This window comes from Mustela nivalis (assembly GCF_964662115.1).
Source record: "Mustela nivalis genome assembly, chromosome: 3".
Lineage (NCBI taxonomy): Eukaryota > Metazoa > Chordata > Mammalia > Carnivora > Mustelidae > Mustela > Mustela nivalis.
In genome coordinates, this window is record NC_139022.1 from 73,544,450 (window position 1) to 73,567,281 (window position 22,832).

Genomic DNA, 22,832 nt, shown 5'->3' on the forward strand with positions numbered 1-22,832 from the left:
TAGAACTACCCTATGACCCAGCAATTGCACTACTGGGTATTTACCCTAAAGATACAAACGTAGTGATCTGAACGGGCACGTGCACCCGAATGTTATAGCAGCAATCTCTACAATAGCCAAACTATGGAAAGAACCTAGATGTCCAGCAACAGATGAATGGGTAAAGAAGACATGGTATATATACACAAGGGAATACTATGCAGCCATCAAAAGAAATGAAATCTTGCCATTTGTGATGACATGGTGGAACTAGAGGGTATCATGCTTACTAAAATAAGTCAATCAATCGGAGAAAGCCAACTATCATATGATCTCCCTGATATGAGCAAGTGGAGATGCAACATGGGGGGGTTAAAGGGTTGGAGAAGAGTAAATGAAACAAGATGGGATCAGGAGGGAAACAAACCATTAAGTAACTCTTAATCTCACAAAACATACTGAGGCTTACTGTGGGGAGGGGGTTTGGGAGAGTGGGATGGGGTTATGGACATTGGGGAGGGTATGTGCTATGGTGAGTGTTGTGGAGTGTGTAAACCTGGCGATTCACAGACCTGTACCCCTGGGGATAAAAATATATTATATGTTTATTTTTAAAAATAAATAAATAAACTATTAAAAAAAAAAAAGGAAAAAAGAAACCAGAGCTGGCTCTGTATTCACCACATGAGGATAGAAGGAAGGCATCAGCTAATCAGGAACCAGGTCCTCACCAAAAACTAAATCTGCTGGAATATTTATCTTAGACTTCCCACCATCTAGAACTATGAGAAATAAATATCTTATTGTTTAAGCCACCTAGTCTATGGCATTGTGTTATGGAAGCCAAAGCAAACTAAGCCAGTGGGAAAACATGGTGATATTCAAATAAAATCTATACATTAAAATATCAATGTTAATTTCTTAATTTTAATAATTATAGCATGGTTATATAAAATGTGAATATTAGGGATGGAGGGTAAAGGGTATGCAAGAATTCTCTTTACGATTTTTGCCACTTTTCTTAAGTCTAAAATTAAAGTGTTAAAAAAGATAACTGTCAAAAAATATAAACCAAGAACCATAAAAAAATCAGGAAAATATTATCATAATCCACCATTATGGTCTTAGTCACTATGGGCATATCCCCACTACAATGGCTTTGAACCATTTGTAGCATATCCCCACTACAATGGCTTTGAACCATTTGTAGCTAGAAATATCATATTCCATCTAGGAGTTGTACAAATAAAGCAATTATCACAATGATATATTTTTTAAAAACAACTCTTTTGTGTGGATGTTCCTAGTTTTGAATAAAAGTTATTTACTATGTGTCCGATTTTAATTAATGTTATGTATTATACCATACAATTTAATAATGAAACTGGGGCCACCAGTTTCAACTTACATCTAATAGAGTATACAGTATAAGAATAACAAACATCTGTTTAACAAAGCTTCTCTGAGGCCAAGGGAGATAAATCCAAGCTATGCCCAATTTTTAGTTGCCAGGTACATTAAAAGCCAAAACAAGGTTATAAAAATTGTATTGACATACTTAAATTGTTGCTATTCCTATTGTACTTCAAGCAGTATGGCTTGTATCATATAATTTTAAACTGTTATGAAAAACGTCTACCATGACCATGTATATAAATTCATTTACAGATAACATCAGAAGTATATGCTTGAGGCCCTTCTGAATACAAGGCATCAACTCAATGGCCTCCTGAGACAGGACATATGGTATACAAATTCACAGTTTACAAAAGATTTGCACACACATCAGTCTGAGTACCCACAACCATAAACCCTGTGAGTTAGCATTATTAGCCTATTTGAACTCAGTTTTTTCATACTAAAGTAAATATAAATGATTTGCTGAAACCCATATAATTAGAAATAGATTCAAAACTCAAACCAAGATCTTAAGTTATTTCCACTACATTTCCTTCCAATAGAAAGACATCCCCAAAACATTTGGTTCTGCTGGAATTTCAAGTTTGGCTAAGACATGGTCACTGACCTCAAGGAATTTACTGTATACTGGAAGAGACACTCAAGTAAATAATTAATAACAAACACTTATGAAGTGCCTTTTATAACAAAGACTGTCCTAGAAAAAAATGTACCCCCCCACATATTAATTTATTAAATCCTTACAACCACCCTATGGTTAGGTATTAATATTATTTCCACATTCTAAAATAAAAATAGAAAATAAAAACTTAGGACAAACAATGGAATAAAAACTAGTCATACCTAGTAAGTAAAGGGCTGAGACCAAATTTAGGAAGTTGGGCTGAGTGTTTATCACTACTAGGCAGTTGGACAATAAAACGTCCAAAATGGGTTACAGATGTACAATACGATTCTCATTGCTATGAATTTTTTCAGCAGTAGTATTTTAAAGTACAAAACTATAGGCATTCAAAAACATGCAATAGTTTTAACATCATTTAAACATTATTTCTGTCGCTATAAACTTCCTAAACTCCGTAATTTTTGAGGAGGTACACAGCTATCTTACATTGCTTCTCTTCCAAACTTACGACTGAAACTCTCTAGGTGGTCTAATTATTATATTAGTTGTGATTTACTTATCAACAGGGAAGATTTCTTTTTTTTTTTTTTTTAAGATTTTATTTATTTATTTGACAGAGAGCGGGATCACAAGGAGGTAGAGAGACGGGGGAAGCAGGCTTCCTGCTGAGCAGAGAGCCTGATGCAGGGCTCGATCCCATGACCCTGAGATCATGACCTGAGCTGAAGGCAGAGGCTTAACCTACTGGGCCACCCAGGCGCCCCAACAGTGAAGATTTCTATTCTGCATCCATTTTTTTATAAGATTTTATTTATTTATTTGACAGAGATCACAAATAGGCAGAGAGGCAGGCGGAGAGATGGGGGGGAAGCAGGCTCTCCGGCAAGCAAAGGGCCCGATGCGGGGCACAATCAAAGGACCTGAGATCATGGCCTGAGCCGAAGGCAGAGTCCTAACCCAGGCGCCCCTATTCTGCATCCATTTTAAAAATCTGATTCTTGACAGAATTTCATAATAAACAGTTTCTTTTAGAAACAAAAACAATGCCTATTTAAGAAAACAAATAACTAAACAATTTAATTGATCAAGAGGACTATAGATCTTTATAGCTTCAAAAAATCAGTTTGTCAAAGTATGATTAATTTAAATTTTTTTCTATGCAGTACTTTAAAACAGTATTAAGAATGTAGGTGACCAAAAAAAAAAAAAAGGAATGTAGGTCGTGACCTAAAAATCTTTTGAAAATTTAAAATTCTGAAGTAAGATTTTCACATTAAGTACTCAATCCTTCATAGATTTAATTTTAAGAGATGATAACTTAATGACTATATGGCTTACTTTAAAAAGCTAGAAAGTCATGAGAATCAAACCCCAATTCGAAAAAAAGTAACTAAATAATGAAGATTATCACAATTTTGTCTCAGGTTCCCTAATGATTCTCTTCCTGAATGTTAATGTCATAGGTACATGGAATAAAGCAATGATAACTAAAAGACTACATCATCTCACCTAGAGGGGGAAAATCATCTCAAATTCTTTAAGTTTCTGCAAGAACAAAATAAGCAACAAACCTAAAAGCCAGATTATCACAACATGCAACTTAAATTTAAAAAGCTAAGGACAAAATACTGTAATTGACAGGAAAGCTAAAATGCCATACACAGAGAATCCTTCATTTTACTATCCTGTGTAGAAACAATGGGGATTGGGTAAGGCACTAAGAAGTACTTTACCTCAAAAGTGGTGTAAAATTAGAGCTAACATAAATATTGTGGTCCTCTAACGAAGCTGTAAAAGCAAGATCCTAAGGATTTAGTAACTCACCTATGTCCCAAAAGAGTAAGTTTACAGAAATACAAAATTATACAGCACAAAATGATTATAAAGTTTGTCATTCCAACCGAAGATTAATAAGAATGCAACAAAAAAGGAAAATAGATACGTAATGAGCAGAAAATTCTATCAAAACCTACCCTAAAAGAATTGGAGAATTAGTAAATAAGGTCCTTAAAAGTTATTATAATCCTATTCCACATCTTCAACAATGCAAAAAGACTGAGAATGCTAGGAGTTATGAAAGACATTTAAAAGGTGCCAAGGAAACGTTGATGAAAACCACAATGTCTGAGATAAAAAAAAATATACTGAATGGAATTAATGATGCACGAGACATAGCAGAAGAAACAATCAGTACATATGAAGACAGAACAATGAAAAGTATTCAAAAGAGAAAACAGAAAAAGTGGCAGTGGGGGAGAAGATTAGGGAGCTGTGGAACAAATTCAAGCAACATAATATATATGTGCTTTTAGCCTCCAAAGAAGGAGAAAGAAAAACAGAAAAACTATTTGAATAATGACAAAACTGACTAAAAATATAACCTAACAGATCAAAAAAACTAAATAAAAAAAAGAAAACTCACCAAGGCACATCACAATCAAACTGCTTAAGGGCAATGATAAAGAGAAAAGTCTTATATGCAGCTGGAGAAACAAGGCACATTGCTTAGGTAGGAACAATTATTAAGAACAACAGCTATCTAGCCAGAAGACTACACAGCAGCAATTTTAGGTACTGAAAGGAAAAAAATGTCAACTTAGAATATTATACCCAGTAAAAATAACTTTTAATTAGAAGGGTGAAATCCAGGTCTGCCAGAATGATTACAATCAGACCTGAAAGAAAAGAAATATTAAAGTCCTTCTGACAGAAGATAAATATTATAAGGAAATCTGAATCTACACAGAGGAGTAAATTACTTCAGAAGAGGAAACTTTGTGGGTAAATATAAAAACCTCCTTAAAGTCATTAAAGTCACTTACTTTGTAACTCAGAATTCTGATTCTACACAAGATGGAGAGAATTCATTATACCCCATTACTCTCACTAATTATAACTAATTATATATATTAATTATATTTACATAACTATATTTATTATATAACTATAACTATACAGCTATAGTTATATAAATATATATAAATATATAGTTATATATAATTATAATTATTATAACTAATTATAACTAACAACCTTATAGCAACTATGAAAAGATTCTTTAAGGTAGAAAAAAAGTTTTAGTGGGAATCTTGGAATGTGAGAAAAGACTTGTCAGAGAGTTCTCTGATTGGTTTTGTTTTGTTGCCTTCTATTTATACAGTCTGGATATCAGATAAGCCTACAGCAAGAAAACACGAATGCAAATGTACAGACAAAAGGAAAAGCCACCTCTTACCTGGCCAATGGAAGCAGAAAAGGGTAGCCATGAAGGACAAAAAGCCTTTTGCCTAGAACCTTCCCTACCCCTTCTGGTCCAGGGAAAGAAACCAGAAGAAGCTCTGCTTATCCATATCCTTATCGTTGGGGATATAGCTCAGTGGTAGAGCATTTGACTGCATATCCTTATCCTTATCTAGTACTATAGAGAGGAAATTGTAGGTGGAGCCTCGTCTACCATCTTCACCCTGAACTAACAAGGCAAAGTCCCTTCCTCTTCCTACTTGATTTTTCCTACTTGACTGTGGTCACAGAAATTTTGAGCAGAAACTTATTATCCATTCTCATCCTATACTAATCAGCAGGCACTCAGTACTACCACAGACACATACCATGACCAAATGAGATGTATTATGGGAATACAAGGTAAAAGCTCAATCTTCATAATCTCCTACATTAATAGTCTAAAAACGAAAAGTCAAAAAAAAAAAAAAAAAAAGAAAGAAAGAAAAAATAAAACTCCTATGACTACATGAATTGATGGAGAAAAACCATTTGAAACAAATCAATATCTATCCACAATAAAACCAATCAGTAAACTAGAAATAGAAGAATACTTCTATAACCTGATAGGAGGCATAAAACAAAATAAATTACAACTGACATCATAACTAAAAGTGAAAGGTTGATGCTTTTCCCCTAAAATGGGAAATAAGGTAAAGATTTCTGCTCTCACCACTAAAATTCAACATAGGTATTTCTTGTCCTAACCCGTGAAATATGGCAATGAGAGGAAATAGAAGGCATAAGGATTGGAAAAAAAAAAGATATAAAACTACATCTATTTGCACATAACATTATTGTAAAAGGATCCCAAACAATCTACAAAAAAAAAAAAAAAAAAAAAAAGCTACACACAGTCACCAAAAAACCTAGAACAAATATGGCAATCCAGCAAGGTGGGAAGATACAAGATCAAGATAAAAAAAAATAAGCTATATTTTTATACACTACTAATGAACCGCTAAAAACTCAAATTAGAAAATAATACTACTTCTAATAGCTCCAAAAAGAATTAAACACCTAGAAATAAATCTGAGAAAACATGTGTAGAATCAGTGTGCTAATAACTAAAAAATGCTCATGAAAGATGATACCACATACTGTGTTCATGGACTTCAGGAATTGATTGGGATTTTTTGTAAATAGAGTAAAGCTGATTTTAAAAATGTATTTGGAAGTGGAAAATAACTAAATTACCTAAAAACCAACACTGGGAAAAGAAAAAAAGAATACAGCTGGAGGAATCACACCCTCAATTTAGAGGCTTACAATGCAGCTACAGTAATTAAGGCAATGTGGTGCTGGTGGAGGGATAGAAAAAGATCCGTGAAAGAGAATACAGAGTCCAGAAATAGACCCACACACATACGGCCAATGATTTTTAATAAAAGTGCAAAAGCAAGTCAATGAAGAAAGGAATCTTTGCAACTAATGGTCTTAGTTCAATTGGACATTCATATTCAAGGAAATTAACCTCAACCTAAACCTCACACCCTATACAAAAATTAACAGAAAGCGGAGCACAGACCTAAATGTAAAAGATAAAACTATGAAACATTAAAAAATAATAATAATGGTTAGAGAAAATCTTCTGGCCGGAGTTGAGTGAAGAATTCATAGACATGACACTGAAAGTATAATCCATAAAAGAGAAAAAGTCCACAAATTGGACTTCACCAAAACCAAAAAGTTTTGCTATATCAAAGAAACTGTTAATATAATGAGCAGATCAGCAACAAACTCTAAGAAGATATTTGCAAGTCACATATCTGACAAAGAAAAACAATCCAACTAAAAAAATGAGTGAAAAGGGATACCTGGGTGGCTCAGTAGGTTAAGCCTCTGCCTTAGGCTCAGGTCATGATCACAGGGTCCTGAGATCAAGTCCTACATCAGGCTCCCTGCTTAGCAAGGACCCTGCTTCTCCCTCTGCTTGTCACTCTGTCTCTCTGACAAATAAATAAATAAAATCTTTAAAAAAAAAAAAGAGTGAAAGATTTGAAGACTTAATCAAGGGGGGATATATAGATGGCAAATAAGGACAGGAAAAGATATTCAAGATCTTTATCCATTAGGGAAATACAAATTAAAGCCACAATAAGATACAGCCTGCCTATTAGAATGGTTAACATGAAAAATACTGACAATACTAAGAGCTTGTGAGAATGTGGAACTTTCGTTATGTTTCAGGCAGAAATGTAAAGTGGTATAACCATTTTGGAAAAATTTAGCACTTTTTTTTTTTAAGATATTATTTATTTCTCAGAGAGAGACCAGGCACGCATACATAAGTAAGGGGTGCAACAGGCAAAGGGAGAAGCCGGCTCCCCTCTGAGGTGAGACTCAATCCCCAGGTCCCTGGGATTATGCCCTGAGCCAATGGCAGATGCTTAACCAACTGAGCATAGGACACCCAGGCATCCCAGTTTAGTGGTTTCTAAATAAAATTAATCATATACTACCATCCAACCCAGCATTCACAATCCTAAATAGTTATCTGAGAGCAAAGGTCAGCAAACTCTGCTGGTACTTCTAGAAAGGACTTTTGGTCCTTTCTAAACGGACCAAAAGTAAATATTTTAGCCATTACACACCATAAGGTCTCAATTGCAACTATTCCTCTCCCACTGTAACAGAAAAAGCAGCCACAGACAATATATAAACAAATGGGAACACTTACGTATTTACCAAAATGCATGGTTAATCTACAGGCTATAGTTGGCCAACCTCTGCACTAGAGAAATGAAAACTCAGCTCACACAGAAGGCTCTATGTGTTCAAAGCAATTTTGTAAGAGCCAAAAAGCAGAAATAACCTAAATGTTCTTCAGTCTGTAAATGGATAAACAAACCATCATCCATACAACAGACTACTAAGCAATAAATAAAGTTGAATTAGTGATACATGCAAAGACACAAAGAAGTGGAAGAGCGTCCCATGCTCATGGATTGGAAGAACAAATATTGTGAAAATGTCTATGCTACCTAGAGCAATCTACACATTTAATGCAACCCATATCAAACTATCATCAATTTTCTTCAAAGAAATGGACAAATAATCCTCAAATTTATATGGAACCAGAAAAGACCCTGAATAGCCAAAGGAATGTTGAAGAAGAAAACCAATGTTGGTGGCATCACAATTTCAGACTTTAAGCTCTATTACAAAGCTGTCATCATCAAGACAGTATGGTACTGGTACAAAAACAGACACGCAGATCAATGGGATGGAACAGAGAGCCCAGAAATGGACCCTCAACTCTATGGTCAACTAATCTTTGACAAAGCAGGAAAGAATACTTGATGGAAAAAAGGCAGTCTCTTCAAAAAATTTTGTTGGCGGGGCGCCTGGGTGGCTCAGTGGGTTAAAGCCTCTGCCTTTGGCTCGGGTCATGATCCCAGGGTCCTGGAATCGAGCCCCGCATCGGGCTCTCTGCTCAGCAGGGAGCCTGCTTCCTCCTCTCTCTCTCTGCCTGCCTCTCCGCCTACTTGTGATCTCTGTCTGTCAAATAAATAAAAATCTTTAAAAAAAAAAATTTGTTGGCAAAACTGGACAGCCACATGCAGAAGAATGAAACTAGAGCATTTCCTTACACTATACACAAAAATATACTCAAAATGGATGAAAGACCTCAATGTGAGATGGGAATCCATCAAAATCCTTGAAGAGAACACAAGCAGCAACCTCTTCCACCTCAGCTGCAGCAATTTCTTCCTAAAACATCACCGAAGGCAAAGGAAGCCAAGGGCAAAAATGAACTATTGGGACTTCATCAAGATCAAAAGCTTTTGCACAACAAAAGTCAATAAAACCAAAAGACAACTGACAGAATAGGAGAAGATATTCGCAAATGACCTATCAGATAAAGGGCTAGCATCCAAAATCTATAAAGAACTTATCAAACTCAACACCCAAAGAACAAATAACCCAGTCAGGAAATGGGCAGAGGACATGAACAGACATTTCTGCAAAGATTACATCCAGATGGCCAACACACACATGAAAAAAATGCTCCATATCCCTCGGCATCAGGGAAATACAAATCAAAACCACAATGAGATACCACCTCACACAAGTCAGAATGGCTAAAATTAACAAGTCAGGAAACAACAGGTGTTGGCAAGGATGTGGAGAAAGGGGATCCCTCCTACACTGTTGGTAGGAATGCCAGCTGGTACACCCACTCTGGAAAACACGTGGAGGTTCCTTGAAAAGTTGAAAATAGAGTTATCCTGTGACCCAGCAATCACACTACTGGTTATTTACCCTAACGATACAAGTGTAGTGATCTGAAGGGCCACGTGCACACAAATGTTTATAGCAGCAATGTCCACAATAGCCAGACTATGGAAAGAACCTAGATGTCCATCAACAGATGAACTGAAGATAAAGAAGATGTGATATATATATATATATATTCATATATATATATGAATATATATATGAATACCATGAATACCATGTAACCATCAAAAAAATGAAATATTGCCATTTGCAACGATGTGGATGGAACTAAGGGCATTATGCTGAGTGAAGTAAGTCCATCAGAGAAAGACAATTAACATATGATCTCTCCAATAAGAGGAATTTGAGAGGCACTGTGGGAGGTCATGGGGGTAAGGAGGGAAGAATGGAAACAAGATGGGTTGGGGAGTGCGCCTGGGTGGCTCAGTTGGTTAAGCAACTGCCTTCAGCTCAGGTCATGATCCTGGAGTCCTGGGATCAAGTCCCACATGGGGCTCCCAGTTCCATGGGGAGAGTCTGCTTCTCCCTCTGACCTTCTCCTCGCTTATGCTCTCTCTCACTGTCTCTCTCTCTCAAATAAATAAATAAAAATATTTAAAAAAAAAAAAAAAGATGGGTTCTGCAGGGAGACAAACCATAAGAGACTCTTAATCTCAGGAAACAAACTGATGGTTGCTGGGGGATGGGGGAAAGGGATAGGGTGGCTGTGTGATGGACATTGGGGAGGGTATGTACTATGGTGAGTGCTGTGAATTGTGTAAGACATGATTTACAGACCTTTACCCCTGAAACAAATAACATATTATATGTTAACAAATAAATAAATAAATAAATAGGAAAAATATTTTAAAGAGTAGGATTACTAATAAAGTAGTAAAATAAATAGATAAAAATAAAATATTAAGAATTTGAAGGTCACTTCAAGTGATACAGTGTTCAAATCACCAAAAGACATGACAAACCTTAATGCTTAATGCTTTGCATTATAACAAAAATTCAAAATACATAAAAGGAGACCTGATAGTACTTCAAGGAAAAGTAAATCCATAATTAGTTATAGATTTGAACACAGTCTCAGTCACTGGCAGAACAGGTAAATCGAAAGTAAGTTGGAGCACCAAGTGACTTAGTTGGTTAAGCATCCAACTCTTGGTTGTTTTGGCTCAGGTCATGATTATCAGGGTTGTGAACTCAAGCCGCAAGTCCTGCTCCACACTGAGTGCGATGCCAGCTTAAGATTCTTTCTGCCTCTTTCTTCCTACACCCCTGCTCCTCCCCTCCCCACTCTCATACACCCTCTTTCTTAAAAAAAGAAAAAAAAAGAAGGAAAGAAAAGAAAAAAGAATATAGAAAACTTAAACAAGATTAACCATTTTATCTGACATTTAAGGAACAATCCACCTAACAACAGCAGAATATTTCTTTCAAGTACACTCAGACAAATGAACAAGAGAGACCATATTCAGGGCCTTCTTACAAACCCAAATAAACTTAAAAGGTTTTAAGTCATATGATATTTTGTAACAACAATGGACCTAAATTAAAAACCAGTAACAGAAAGACATCTGGAATATTAAAAAAAAAAAAAAATTAGAACTAAATTACAAACTTCCAAATAATTTATAAGTGAAAAATCAAAATCAAAAGAAAATTAGACAGTACTTTATTAAACTAAATCTTTTTTTAAAAATGACATTCCAAAATTTAGGAAATGCATAAATTCACTTGGAAGAAAAGTCAGATTCTAAAATGACTATATTAGTAAAAAGAAAAGTCTCAAATCAATGACCTAAGCTTCTATTTCAGAATGGTAAACTGATAAAAGATTTACAAAACCTGCACTTTGAAACTCGAAACAGCTGCTGAGTGACTAAGGAATATTAAGTCAGTATTTCTCCACTATGGAACTCACGATGTTCTGAGCCAGTTACTTCTTTGTTGTAGGAAGCCGGTTCCTGCGCCCTGTAGGAAGTTTAGCAGCATCTCTAAGGATGCCAGTAGCAGCTGCTAACTGTGACAATCAAAAACGTCTCCATGTCTCTGGTAGAGCAAAATCTCCCCCTGTTGAGACCAATGACCTCAATAAATGGAGAGAGCGATCTTGTTCACCCATAGAAGACTCAATATTGTTTAGATGTCAAGTCTATAAATACAAGCACTCCCAATCAAGATTTCAAGAAAGTTAATGGTAGAAATCGGCGAACTGACTGTAAATCTCACAAGAAAATTTGAAGTATACAAAAAAATACCAAAGAACTTTGAAAAAGAACAAAGTTGAAGGACATATACTATCTGATTTCAGATTTTCTTATAAGTCTAAGTATTCAAAACAGTTTGGGGTTGGCACAAAGATAAATAGCCGCTTTACTCATAGGAGCCCACAACTGGCAACCACCCACATATCCATCAAAAAGTGAATGTGGTCTATCTGCACAATAGAATACTAGTCAGCAATGAAAAGAAAATGAATTGCTGATACACAACACATAATGATGACATTCAAAAATTTTATACTACGCACAGTCACATGTGAGAGTACATACTGTATGGTTCCATTTATATGAAATTCTAAAACAGGCAAAGCTAATCTATAGTGACAGAGAACAGTTCAGTGGTTGCTCAGGGCCTGGAGGTTGGCAGGGTTGGGGAAGAACAGGGGGTAGCTGGGGACTGACTGAAAAGAGGCATGAAGAACTGTCTAGAGTGATGAAAACTGTGTTTTTAAACACACAGTACATTTTATCATATGTACATTACACACTACACCTCAACAAATTAAAAAAAGAAAAATGTTTTGGGACAGAGGCCTAGATTCTACCCTAACTTAAGACCTCTGCTTTCCTTAAGAATTTGCTTAGGCCTTCAGTATCTGTTTCCTCACACAGAAACAATGACAATGCCAAGTCCACAGGATAAAGTGAAAGTACACATCAAGGAGATTAACTGAGAAGTAAAAGCAAATACTAATATTATTAACACTCAAAAGTCCTTCTAGAGCATGATTTTTACATGTTATTTTCCACTTCTGTCTTTAAGTTGTTACTTTCCTGCACTATCCTGGAGTAACTGAAAAAACTAAAATACAATCACTTTGAGATGTTCTTTTAAAGAAGAAAACATTTTAAGTCAAAGCTGAGCAATATGAAACAAGAAAAAGCAAAAGTTCTCAAAGATTAAAAGTATAGCTAAAAATTAATAATTTTCTTAAAGTAAAAATTCTGATGTCTTTTCTATGGCTAAACTAGAGAAGATCTACTTTGAGCAGAATTTCTGTGCCACATATATTACTGGTTTAGTTCCCACATTCCAAAGAGGTCAGGAAATTATAAAGTGTTTAATATAAAAATGACAGATGTATACTAAATATTTCTATTACAGAAATAAAGAATACTATTTTTTTTCCAGGCATTCAAACAACACATTTGCAACCCATACTCCAACAAACCTGAAAGCCATTACTATCTTTGACAAAGTCTTTCACAGAGCATCACAATAAATGCTCGAATTCTGATATTTCATCTGGAAATGCCCATTTGAATTCAAAGTCCCCAAACCACAGGAACACATGGTAATAATAAAGGATTTTAGACTAGTGTTTTTACAAACAACTTTGGCTGCTTTTAGCTAACTTATTTTACCTCATTTTTATACATCTGAGAATGAAAAATTAAATTACTGTAGGAAAGTTGTTTGAACTTGGAATGCATTTTTTTTACTTAAAAAGTTACAATATACAGCAAGACACAAACTAGCCTGTTCCTCACTGTATGTTGCAACATTTTTGGAACTAAAATATGACTGGAACAATTATTTGTAAGGAAAATACTACAGAAATACCCCTGTAACAATAAAATGAACCCTTCTAAATGAGGCTTCAATCTCTCTTAAATGTTAACATGCAGGGATTGCTAGTTGTCCTTCAATATCCCTCTTTCCCATTTTACACAGCAGTGGAAATTTCTGGGCATAGGACACAGCTAAAGATTCCCTTGCAGCTAGGTGAAGCTTTGTGACTTAGTTCTGGACAATGTGATGTAAGCATCATGGCCTTAAAGAAAATGGACATGCTCTTTATTTTCTCTTTAACTCAGTCCTGTTGCCTAAAAGGTAAACATACAGTAAAGCTAGAGCAGCCTTCTTGGACCATGAGATAAAAACTGCCTATTAAAAATGGCAAAGCGGGGCGCCTGGGTGGCTCAATGGGTTAAAGCCTCTGCCTTCGGCTCAGGTCGTGATCCCAGGGTCCTGGGATCGAGCCCCACATTGGGCTCTCTGCTCCGCAGGGAGCCTGCTTCCTCCTCTCTGCCTGCCTCTCTGCCTACCTGTGATCTCTGTCTGTTAAATAAATAAAATCTTTAAAAAAAAAAAAAAATGGCAAAGCAACGTGATTAGAGAAGCCTGGGTCTCCAACATCATAAAGCCATCATACTAACCCAAGACTGCCTATTTGGATTTTTAAATCGGAAAAGATTAAGCCTCCTTGGTACTTAGCTTGTCAAATTTTCAGCCTAAACAGCATCCTAGTATCTGATGGTGGGCAAGGGAGACAAAGGAAAAGAAAATAAAAATAGACTTTACTTAATTCTAAAAGAGACCTGTAGCCAATTCTCACATGCGTGTGTGTGTGTGTGTGTATCATGTTTACTTGTTCTTCAAACTTCATGGCTTTCCTTCATTAGGGCTGTTTTTAGAAATATAAAACTAACATATTAGATGACCTAGGAAATCACTTTAAAACTTGACAGATGAGAAAACACAGGTACAAGCAAGCAAATAATGAGCCCAAGGTTATTTCTATCGAAAATTATTAGGTGTTTTTATTTTGTGGTTCATAAACATTTGTTTTTCTGAAGAAACAGATAAAGTTATAAACGCAAAAAAGGATAACATTATTAAGATGTGTTGTTTGCATGACAAAGAATATACTGCAAAATCAGTATGACCTGTGAATGGCACAGAAAAAGCAGTGACACAAAGTATATGAATAATCTGACTAGGGCTACCACTCACAATAGAGACATAATGTTTCTCCATGCTTGCACTAGAGTATGTTTTCATCTAAAATGATCTATTGTCAACTGAAGGGCACTGGTAATGGGTCAGGAAGGGTCCCAAAGGTTTGTCCCATATGGAGAAAGTAAGTTAATGTCTTGTTGGTCATTCAACACTTATTCCAATGGGAATTAAGCTAAAATTAAAATAAAAACAAAAACAAAAAGCAAAACAACAACAAAAAAAACTATGTTATCCATAAGGAAAAATTAGAGTGTAAATGGAATTTGGGGTGTTATGAGTTCAAAAGCAATCTCGTGAAAAATATGCACATGCTCCCTCCAAAAAAATGTGTTACATATACCTTAAATATTTCATTTCTTTGGACTAATTCTTTCACTCTAATAAAACATAAGATAATATTTTTTAAAACTCAGGTCTTTTAAGATTTTATTTATTTATTTGACAGACACAGATCACAAGTAGGCAGAGTGGCAGGCAGAGAGGGGTGGGGAGCAGGCTCCCTGCCAAGCAGAGTCCAATGCGGGGCTCATCCCAGGATCCTGAGCCCAAGGCAGAGGCTTTAATCCACCGAGCCACCCAGGTGCCCCCAGAAACTCAGGTCTTTTTGAGTACAAAAATCAGTTGTTACTTCCTTTAAAGAATTTTTTTTTTTTTAAGTAAGCACTATGCCCAATATGGGGCTTAAATTCACAACCCCAGATTAAGACTCAACATACTCAGCAAGCCAGATGTCTCTTAAAAAAAAAAAAAAAAAAAAGTTTTTTTAAAAAAGGAAAATTTTATATAAATTTCAAGTAAATCTCATATGACTTGAATACTCAAAATGTTCAAATTACGCAGTAATCTCCAACACAAAATTAAAAACATAAAAATTTCTGAAACTGGTGGCAACAAATGCTGAAAAGCCATGATTCTAAGAGTCTGAATCTGGTAGTAAATGTACTTAGGGCTCACGGAATACTTTTTGCCATGAGAAAGTAACCTTATGTCAACAAACAACAGAATTCACTACAACTTCCTGAACTGCATCTATGTTCATTCTTTTCTTTTTTTCTAAGTATAAGAGGTCATTTTTGGCAACAATCAGATGTCTGTGTCATAAAGCAAAGGATTGCAAATTCCTTTTAAATTTTTAGGTCATCCAAAGCACTATAAGCCTTAAAAAGTATTCTTCCATGTTTCCAATTGTGTGCATATTTTTGCCAGCAGATGAATTTACAAGATATCGTCACTCTGAAATTCAATTTGCATAAGCACATCCTGAAGCACTGGAAGATTCCCATGGCAGTTTGGCCAAATGAATTTGTGATTTTCATCTGCATCCATAAAGCTTCAAATACCCAAAAATATCCAAGTAAGTCCAGTCATGAATAAACTTGTCCAACTGTTCCGAGTAGCATTTCTTTCTCTCATAAGCATTTTAATAGATGATAAATAAGGAGGCAGCTACCTAAACTGCAGTGTAGTGCTCTAAGACATATCCTTTAAGGAACCAACGCACTTCTGCATTACTGGGAATCTCCTATTCTGTTTCTACTTCCTTTTTTTTTTTTTTTTAAAGATTTTATTTATTCATTTGACAGACAGAGACCACAATTAGGCAGAGAGGCAGTCAGAGAGAGGAGGAAGCAGGCTCCCTGCTGAGCAGAGAACCCGATGTGGGGCTCCATCCCAGGACCCTGGGATCATGACCCAAGCCGAAGGCAGAGGCTTTAACCCACTGAGCCACCCAGGTGCCCCTGTTTCCACTTCTTAAGAAAACCCATTGAGTGGGTTCATGGTTCATGGTTCTGACTCTGTGAATTTGATTCTGTTCAGGGTGGTAAGCAAGTATCTTTCCGGATAACTGTCAAAGTTCTTAACGCTGATTCATGCCAAGCCAATTGTAAAACATGTATGTCATGAATATTTGAAGTTCTTTCTTCACAAAAGCAGCAAAGTCAGATGTACTGCCAAGCACGGTAAGTACTCCGTCCAACTCCGATGCAGCAAACCCCCTAATGTTAGTCATTTCATACAACTGTTTGTTGAATGGGAAATGGTATAACTCCCAATTTGACAATGATCTGCTTCAAAATATTAGAAGAAACACTCAGCAGTTTTAGAGTACATAACATCATCTGATTGTGCTTCTGCCATAGGAAAGAACGTTTTGTAATAAATAATCAAATTTCAGCAGCCCCTTCAAACTTTTCTTAACCCATTCTAAATTATCATTTTAAGGACCCCACATAGTGAAACTTATATAAATTGGCAGGTAAATGGAAAAACTATGTATCTTCTAAAAAGAAATAATTACTGAAGCCAGACTCTCTGTATTATCCTCTATAGGTTAACATACATTTCAAAATAATGATTCCATCTGTTGCTTTACATGTTTCTCCATTTGGTGAAATCCCTTTAATCATTCTGAATTAAAGAGTCATTTTCAAGGAATTTTTTAAACTCAATTTAGTTCCAGCATAAATTGTCAATAACTGTCTCTACCCTTAACGTGCTTAAGATTTCCCTTGCTTTATTCTACTAAAGACCTTATATCAGAATATAAACCACTGGCAAAAGCAAATAATTCAATCTCTAATTATCCTATAAACTTGGGTAAAATATATAAACAGTACATTTTGATAAATATTTTTGATACATAAACCACCTACCTTGATCTGAATTGGCATAAGAACTAAACAAGACAAGTAGCAGATATCCTTGTCTGTAAAGCATGCAAGCCTTCAAAAGTCTGGGGTGAATGTTATTTCTCTTTTAGTATTTCTAAGTTTGATATATAAATAAAACACCTTAATTCCTGATGATATGTCTTCCTACACTTACCTGTCTTATTTTGTAATTGTGAATACATTCTAGTAGCGAATGAGTTATAATTATTAAATATTCAATGGTAAATATATTCCCTTCTTTCTTTTTTCTTAAAGGTTTTTTTTTTTTAAGATTTTATTTATTTATTTGACAGACAGAGATCACAAGCAGGCAGAGAGGCAGGCAGAGAGAGAGGAGGAAGCAGGCTCCCCGCCAAGCAGAGAGCCCGATGCAGGACTCGATCTCAGCACCCTGAGATCATGACCTGAGCCGAAGGCAGAGGCTAAACCCACTGAGCCACCCAGGCACCCTATTCCCTTCTTTCTTAAAAGCAGTATTTCCCAAAACTTAATACAATAAACCCTGTCTCAATGGTCTAAAGTTTCTGACCCCACTTGGCACAACCACTCATTCATATAATTATCTTTATAATACTTATTTTTAAGGCATTAAAAACTAAATACATTTTCTAATAGGCACTTTTCACAATTAATTAGTATGAAGCACTTAATGACTGTAATGTTGAACGAAGAAGCATTCTTCCAACTTGAAAACCAAGTACTTTTTACACTTCTATTTCCCAGGTATCCTGGGAATAATAAGCTAGTTACTTAGATAATTCCTCAATAAGTGCTCTGCCATTTTACCACTTACAATATTACGGAAAGTTTTACTTACTGAAACATCTTTCAGGTTTTTCTCAAAGGAGAAATGACAAGACTCTCTAGAAAAATCAAATTTGTATGCATCAGTTGGTCTTCCTCCTGATACCAATGCTTTTCTCAGTTCATCAACATACTTCTCTTTTTCCAATGCCATGTCATCGGCTTCTTGGGAAATCTCTGACTCAGAAACTATGGGAAACATTAATAAAAAGTTTTGAAATGAAAAATAAATTTCTAAACATGAGTACACGCTACTAATTTATCACTTCTACTAATTTATCACTTATGTAACAGAAATTTAAATAAAAGGTATACCTCTTAACTGAGCTAGAAATTTTTGAGAAACATATTAGTCTCAAACCTCATCTGAAAAACATTAGACTCCTTGCATTTTTCTTCTCTGATGAAATACATGCATTGTAAATTACTAGAAAAACTACCATCCTATATGCCTTATCCTAAGTCAAAACCAGGTAAATTATTTCTTTTTTTTTTTTTTTAAAGATTTTATTTATTTATTTGTCAGAGAGAGAGAGGGAGAGCGAGCGAGCGAGCACAGGCAGACAGAATGGCAGGCAGAGGCAGAGGGAGAAGCAGGCTCTCTGCCGAGCAAGGAGCCCAATGTGGGACTCGATCCCAGGACGCTGGGATCATGACCTGAGCCGAAGGCAGTCGCCTAACCAACTGAGCCACCCAGGCGTCCCAAAACCAGGTAAATTATTTCTTTTTTTTTTTTTTTAAAGATTTTATTTATTTATTTGACAGAGAGATTACAAGTAGGCAGAGAGGCAGGCAGAGAGAGAGAGAGGAGGAAGCAGGCTCCCTGCTGAGCGGAGAGCCCGATGCGGGACTCGATCCCAGGATCCTGAGATCATGACCTGAGCCGAAGGCAGCGGCTTAACCCACTGAGCCACCCAGGCGCCCCGGTAAATTATTTCTTATAATGATTAATAAATTCAGTATTTTATAACATCTTTCTTCTTTACCTCAGTTATTAATGAGATTAAGTAGTCTATAATCTCACATGGTATGAGTCAAATTAAAGTAAAAATGGAGTTCATTCTTCTCATCTCATTATGTGCCAAAAAGTAGAAAAGGTGGATGAAGGTAGGGGATGAGGAACGAAAAAGAAGGGAATTGATATTTATTGAGTGTAGCCTGTTAGACACACATTACATTACAGATCTGGCTTCCAGTTCTCTCATCTAGCTATGCTGAAAGCTGATGCTTTACTCATCTACAGAGATTTTTACTTCAGCAATTACATTCTCAATTCTAGATAGATATTCTCTTTCTTTATCATAATATCCTGTTCTTGACACACCCTTCCTTTAAATATTTGAAGGCCTTAAACATATTTAAGATCTCTTTCAGATCAGTCTTTATGCATGGTTCCTGGACTATTAATTCCATTTCTACTGCTGACACCTTCTCATTCTGTTTTTACCCTTTCGTGCTTTGCAATGTTTGAACAAGATTTTCCTCTAGCCAGAGTATCATCTGCTCTGGGCAATAGAGGTGGCCTTGAATCAAGATTACTAGTTTACCTTTGTTGGAGCTGCTACAGGTTTCAACAGCTCTGGACCAGTTTTGAAAGTTAATTTCTTAACTTGGTTTTTACACTGGAAGCAAAGAGTTCATCCTTAAATCCCCCATCCTTCATCCATACATAAGACAGATTTTGGATTCTGATTTTTGTCCAGACTTTTATCTACTCATAGCTCTTAGTGACAAGTTTGACTCTATGCTGCATCTTCAAACCAAAGACTAGTCTTTTGTTTTTGTTTTGTCTTGTTTTGTTTTTTTTTTTTAAGATGATTTCATTAACAAGATACCTTTCCGTTTCCTTTTTTTTTTTTTTTAAGATTTTATTTATTTGAGAGAGAGAAAGAATGCACACAAGCAGGGGGGAGGGCAGAGGGAGAGGCAGGCTCCCCACTGAGGAGGAGCCTGATGCAGGACTCGATCCCAGGACCACGAGATCACGACCCGAGCTGAAGGCAGGCGCTTAATGACTGAGCTACCCAGGCATCCCCCAGTTTCCTTTCTTAACATTGAGAGCTCAGTTCCAGTTCCTTAAGAGGTCTGCCGTCTCAACATTCCACTCCACTTAGGTATTATAATAACATTTCAGATACTCCATGAACCTAAACTTAAGCTTTAGCTCCCATTAACCACTTTGATTTTCAGATACCTTTTCACAGATGGCACCTGGAGGGTTCCCTTTCTTACATCCCAAAACTGCAATGGGTCTGTTTGCTTGTAAAATTACAAGATTTAGTCTAACATTTGTTTGGAATGCATGCGTGTGGTTGGGTGGTTTCCTGTGTCAATTCAAGCTAGTACAATGATGAAAGACTCCTGTGGTTCTATACTTTTATACTTAAGGGTTACATTTATCTATTTTATTCCTTGTAACACTGAAAGATGTTTCAAATGATAAAACTGATGCTCAGATCAAGTAATGGTCTATAGTCACAGAATAGATTAAGTGGCCAAACTGGGATTCATACTTATGGTCTCTTGGTTGTTTGGTTTTGTGGTGAGGCAGAGAGGGGACACTGGAAAAACTATTTCCTTCCATGATATTAAAAAACACAATAGGACATACAACAGAAATTAATGAAAGCTTGACGAAAGAAACCCTAAAATATAACACAGATTTTCATACCTTTGATCTGTATTCTATCAAGTACTTCTGGAAGCCCCATGACAGGCAAAGAGGAAGAGAATTTTGAAACATATCCATATATTTTTCATTATCACTTTTAGTCATTTCTGATAGTGAAATATGAATCTCAAAACAGATGTCGAAAAAAGGCACGAACAAAAACTTTTATATTCTTTATTTGATTTTACCGCTTCTAAAAATCCTTTCACATATTTTGTCTCTCTCTGAAGCAGATGCATATTTAAGATGATCACCACTATCAAATCTATTTATCAACTCTAGTGACCTTTCAGTTAACCTAATAGCTCTTCTGGGGGAAAAAAAAGAAGATAGAGAAATAAAAATAAGAAGACTAATGCTTCCTAGTTAAGGAATAATTTCGTATTTTGTGTTGGGTAACTCTGAAGAGTTATAAATACCGAAGAAGAGAAAATATTTCCCAGAGAACAGGAAATAAATCTGTGGAAACCATCTTTAATGTAACTACAAAAAACACAAAAGAGGGCGCCTAGGTTGGCTCAGTCAGTTAAGCGTCTGCCTTCAGCTCAGGTCATGGTCCAAGGGTCCTGGAATCGAGGCCCAAATTATGCTCCCTGCTCAGTGGGAAGCCTGCTTCTCCCTATTTCTGCTGCTCACACTCTCTCTCTCTAGCTCTCGTTCTCAAATAAATAAATAAAATCTTTAAAAAAGAAAGAAAGGGTACCTATTAATAAATAATAAACATCCAGTGAAAAGCATTCTAAATTTCAATAAAATGAAAAGATTCATATCTGAAAATATTTCATAGCATCTATCGTTTTAATTCACTTACTTAAAACAATGCTTACTCAGTATCTACTATGTTCCAAGTACTATTCTAGGCACCAAGGATACAAAAATTTAAAAGAGAGAAATTCCAGCCTCATGCAGCCTAATTCAAGTGCTGACATCTTAGATATTCTCTTACATTATACCATCTGTGAATGCTGTTCTATTATTATGGAATATTTCATTTTTAAGAGAAAAAATATGAAAGAAAAATTTCTATTTATACTTCCCTTTAAAAACTGTGAGAAAAAATTAAAGAAAAAAATTCATTTGAATATTCCATTAATAGTAAATGTGAAATTTTGACTGCATATTCAGAACTTCAATTCTGGAAAAACAACTCGGTCACTGGTTTTGAATTTTGTGCTAAGAACATCTGGAAGAAGCACAGCTGTAAGCACTCACTGCTCCAAAAACTCTGGTGACCAGAAATAAAAGCCATGGAAATAATAAAATTCAGCAAGGATACAGCTGAACCACATAATAATAGCATAAAAAGTAAGCAGGCCAACATGACCAAAAACCAAGGAATTATTCTCAGATACATAGGATCCAAGAAAGCATCATTTTAACACTATTTGTGGGTAGATGAAGATGTAAATAATGAAAGATTTTTTCTTTTGAATCTTTATGGATAATGAACCGAAGACTGTGCATAACCTAAGTTTGTGTTGGTGCTTTAATGACAGCCTTAGCATCCTATTACAGATCTTGTTGGTATCACATCATAGACCTACTTCACTGCATTTATTAAATATCCTTTTTCCCCTGTACTCTGACACATAATCTCCATATAGGTCACCAAATATCAATGGTTAGAACAAATATAAATGAATATAATTACTTGATAATAAATGTATTAGTAGGGGTGCCTGGGTGGCTCAGTGGGTTAAGCCTCTGCCTTTGGCTCAGGTCATGATCCTGGGGTCCTGGGATCGAGCCCCGCATCGGGCTCTCTGCTCAGCGGGGAGCCTGCTTCCTCCTGTCTCTCTGTCTGCTTCTCTGCCTATTTGGAATCTCCATCTATCAAATAAATAAATAAAATCTTTAAAAAATGAATAAATAAATAAATGTATTAATAAAGTTTACTTTTCAGTGAACTACTCCAGAGATGGATAAGTTTCTTAGTGCTGATAGATTTATAAAGTTCACATAATAGTCATCAATCATTAACGTACTTTGTGACTTAACTGTGCAATACAACCCTCTATAATGTTGAAGTGATGATAAACCACATGATAATTAGACCTCAAAACACTCATTAGATAAAACATTACTAATGGAAAAGAAATCAGTGAATTTAGTGTGTGGGAGA

The 22,832-nt window shown here is 35.7% G+C and overlaps 1 protein-coding gene across 13 annotated transcripts in view; it reads right to left on the minus strand.

Annotated features, from left to right (window-relative positions):
- XRCC4 (X-ray repair cross complementing 4) overlaps positions 1 to 22,832 on the minus strand; it is a 336,879-nt gene that overhangs the window by 299,194 nt on the left and 14,853 nt on the right. For 12 of the 13 annotated variants that reach the window (XR_014310086.1, XR_014310087.1, XM_082724701.1 and 9 more), the window contains exon 3: positions 18,053 to 18,228. The exons of the other annotated variant lie outside the window; for it this stretch is intronic. Coding sequence is in view for 10 of the 12 variants with exons in the window: in XM_082724696.1 (XP_082580822.1) it covers positions 18,053 to 18,228 (176 nt within the window). In the remaining 2 variants the exon portion in view is untranslated. The remainder of the gene's footprint in view (positions 1 to 18,052; positions 18,229 to 22,832) is intronic. 13 annotated transcript variants of the gene reach the window in all.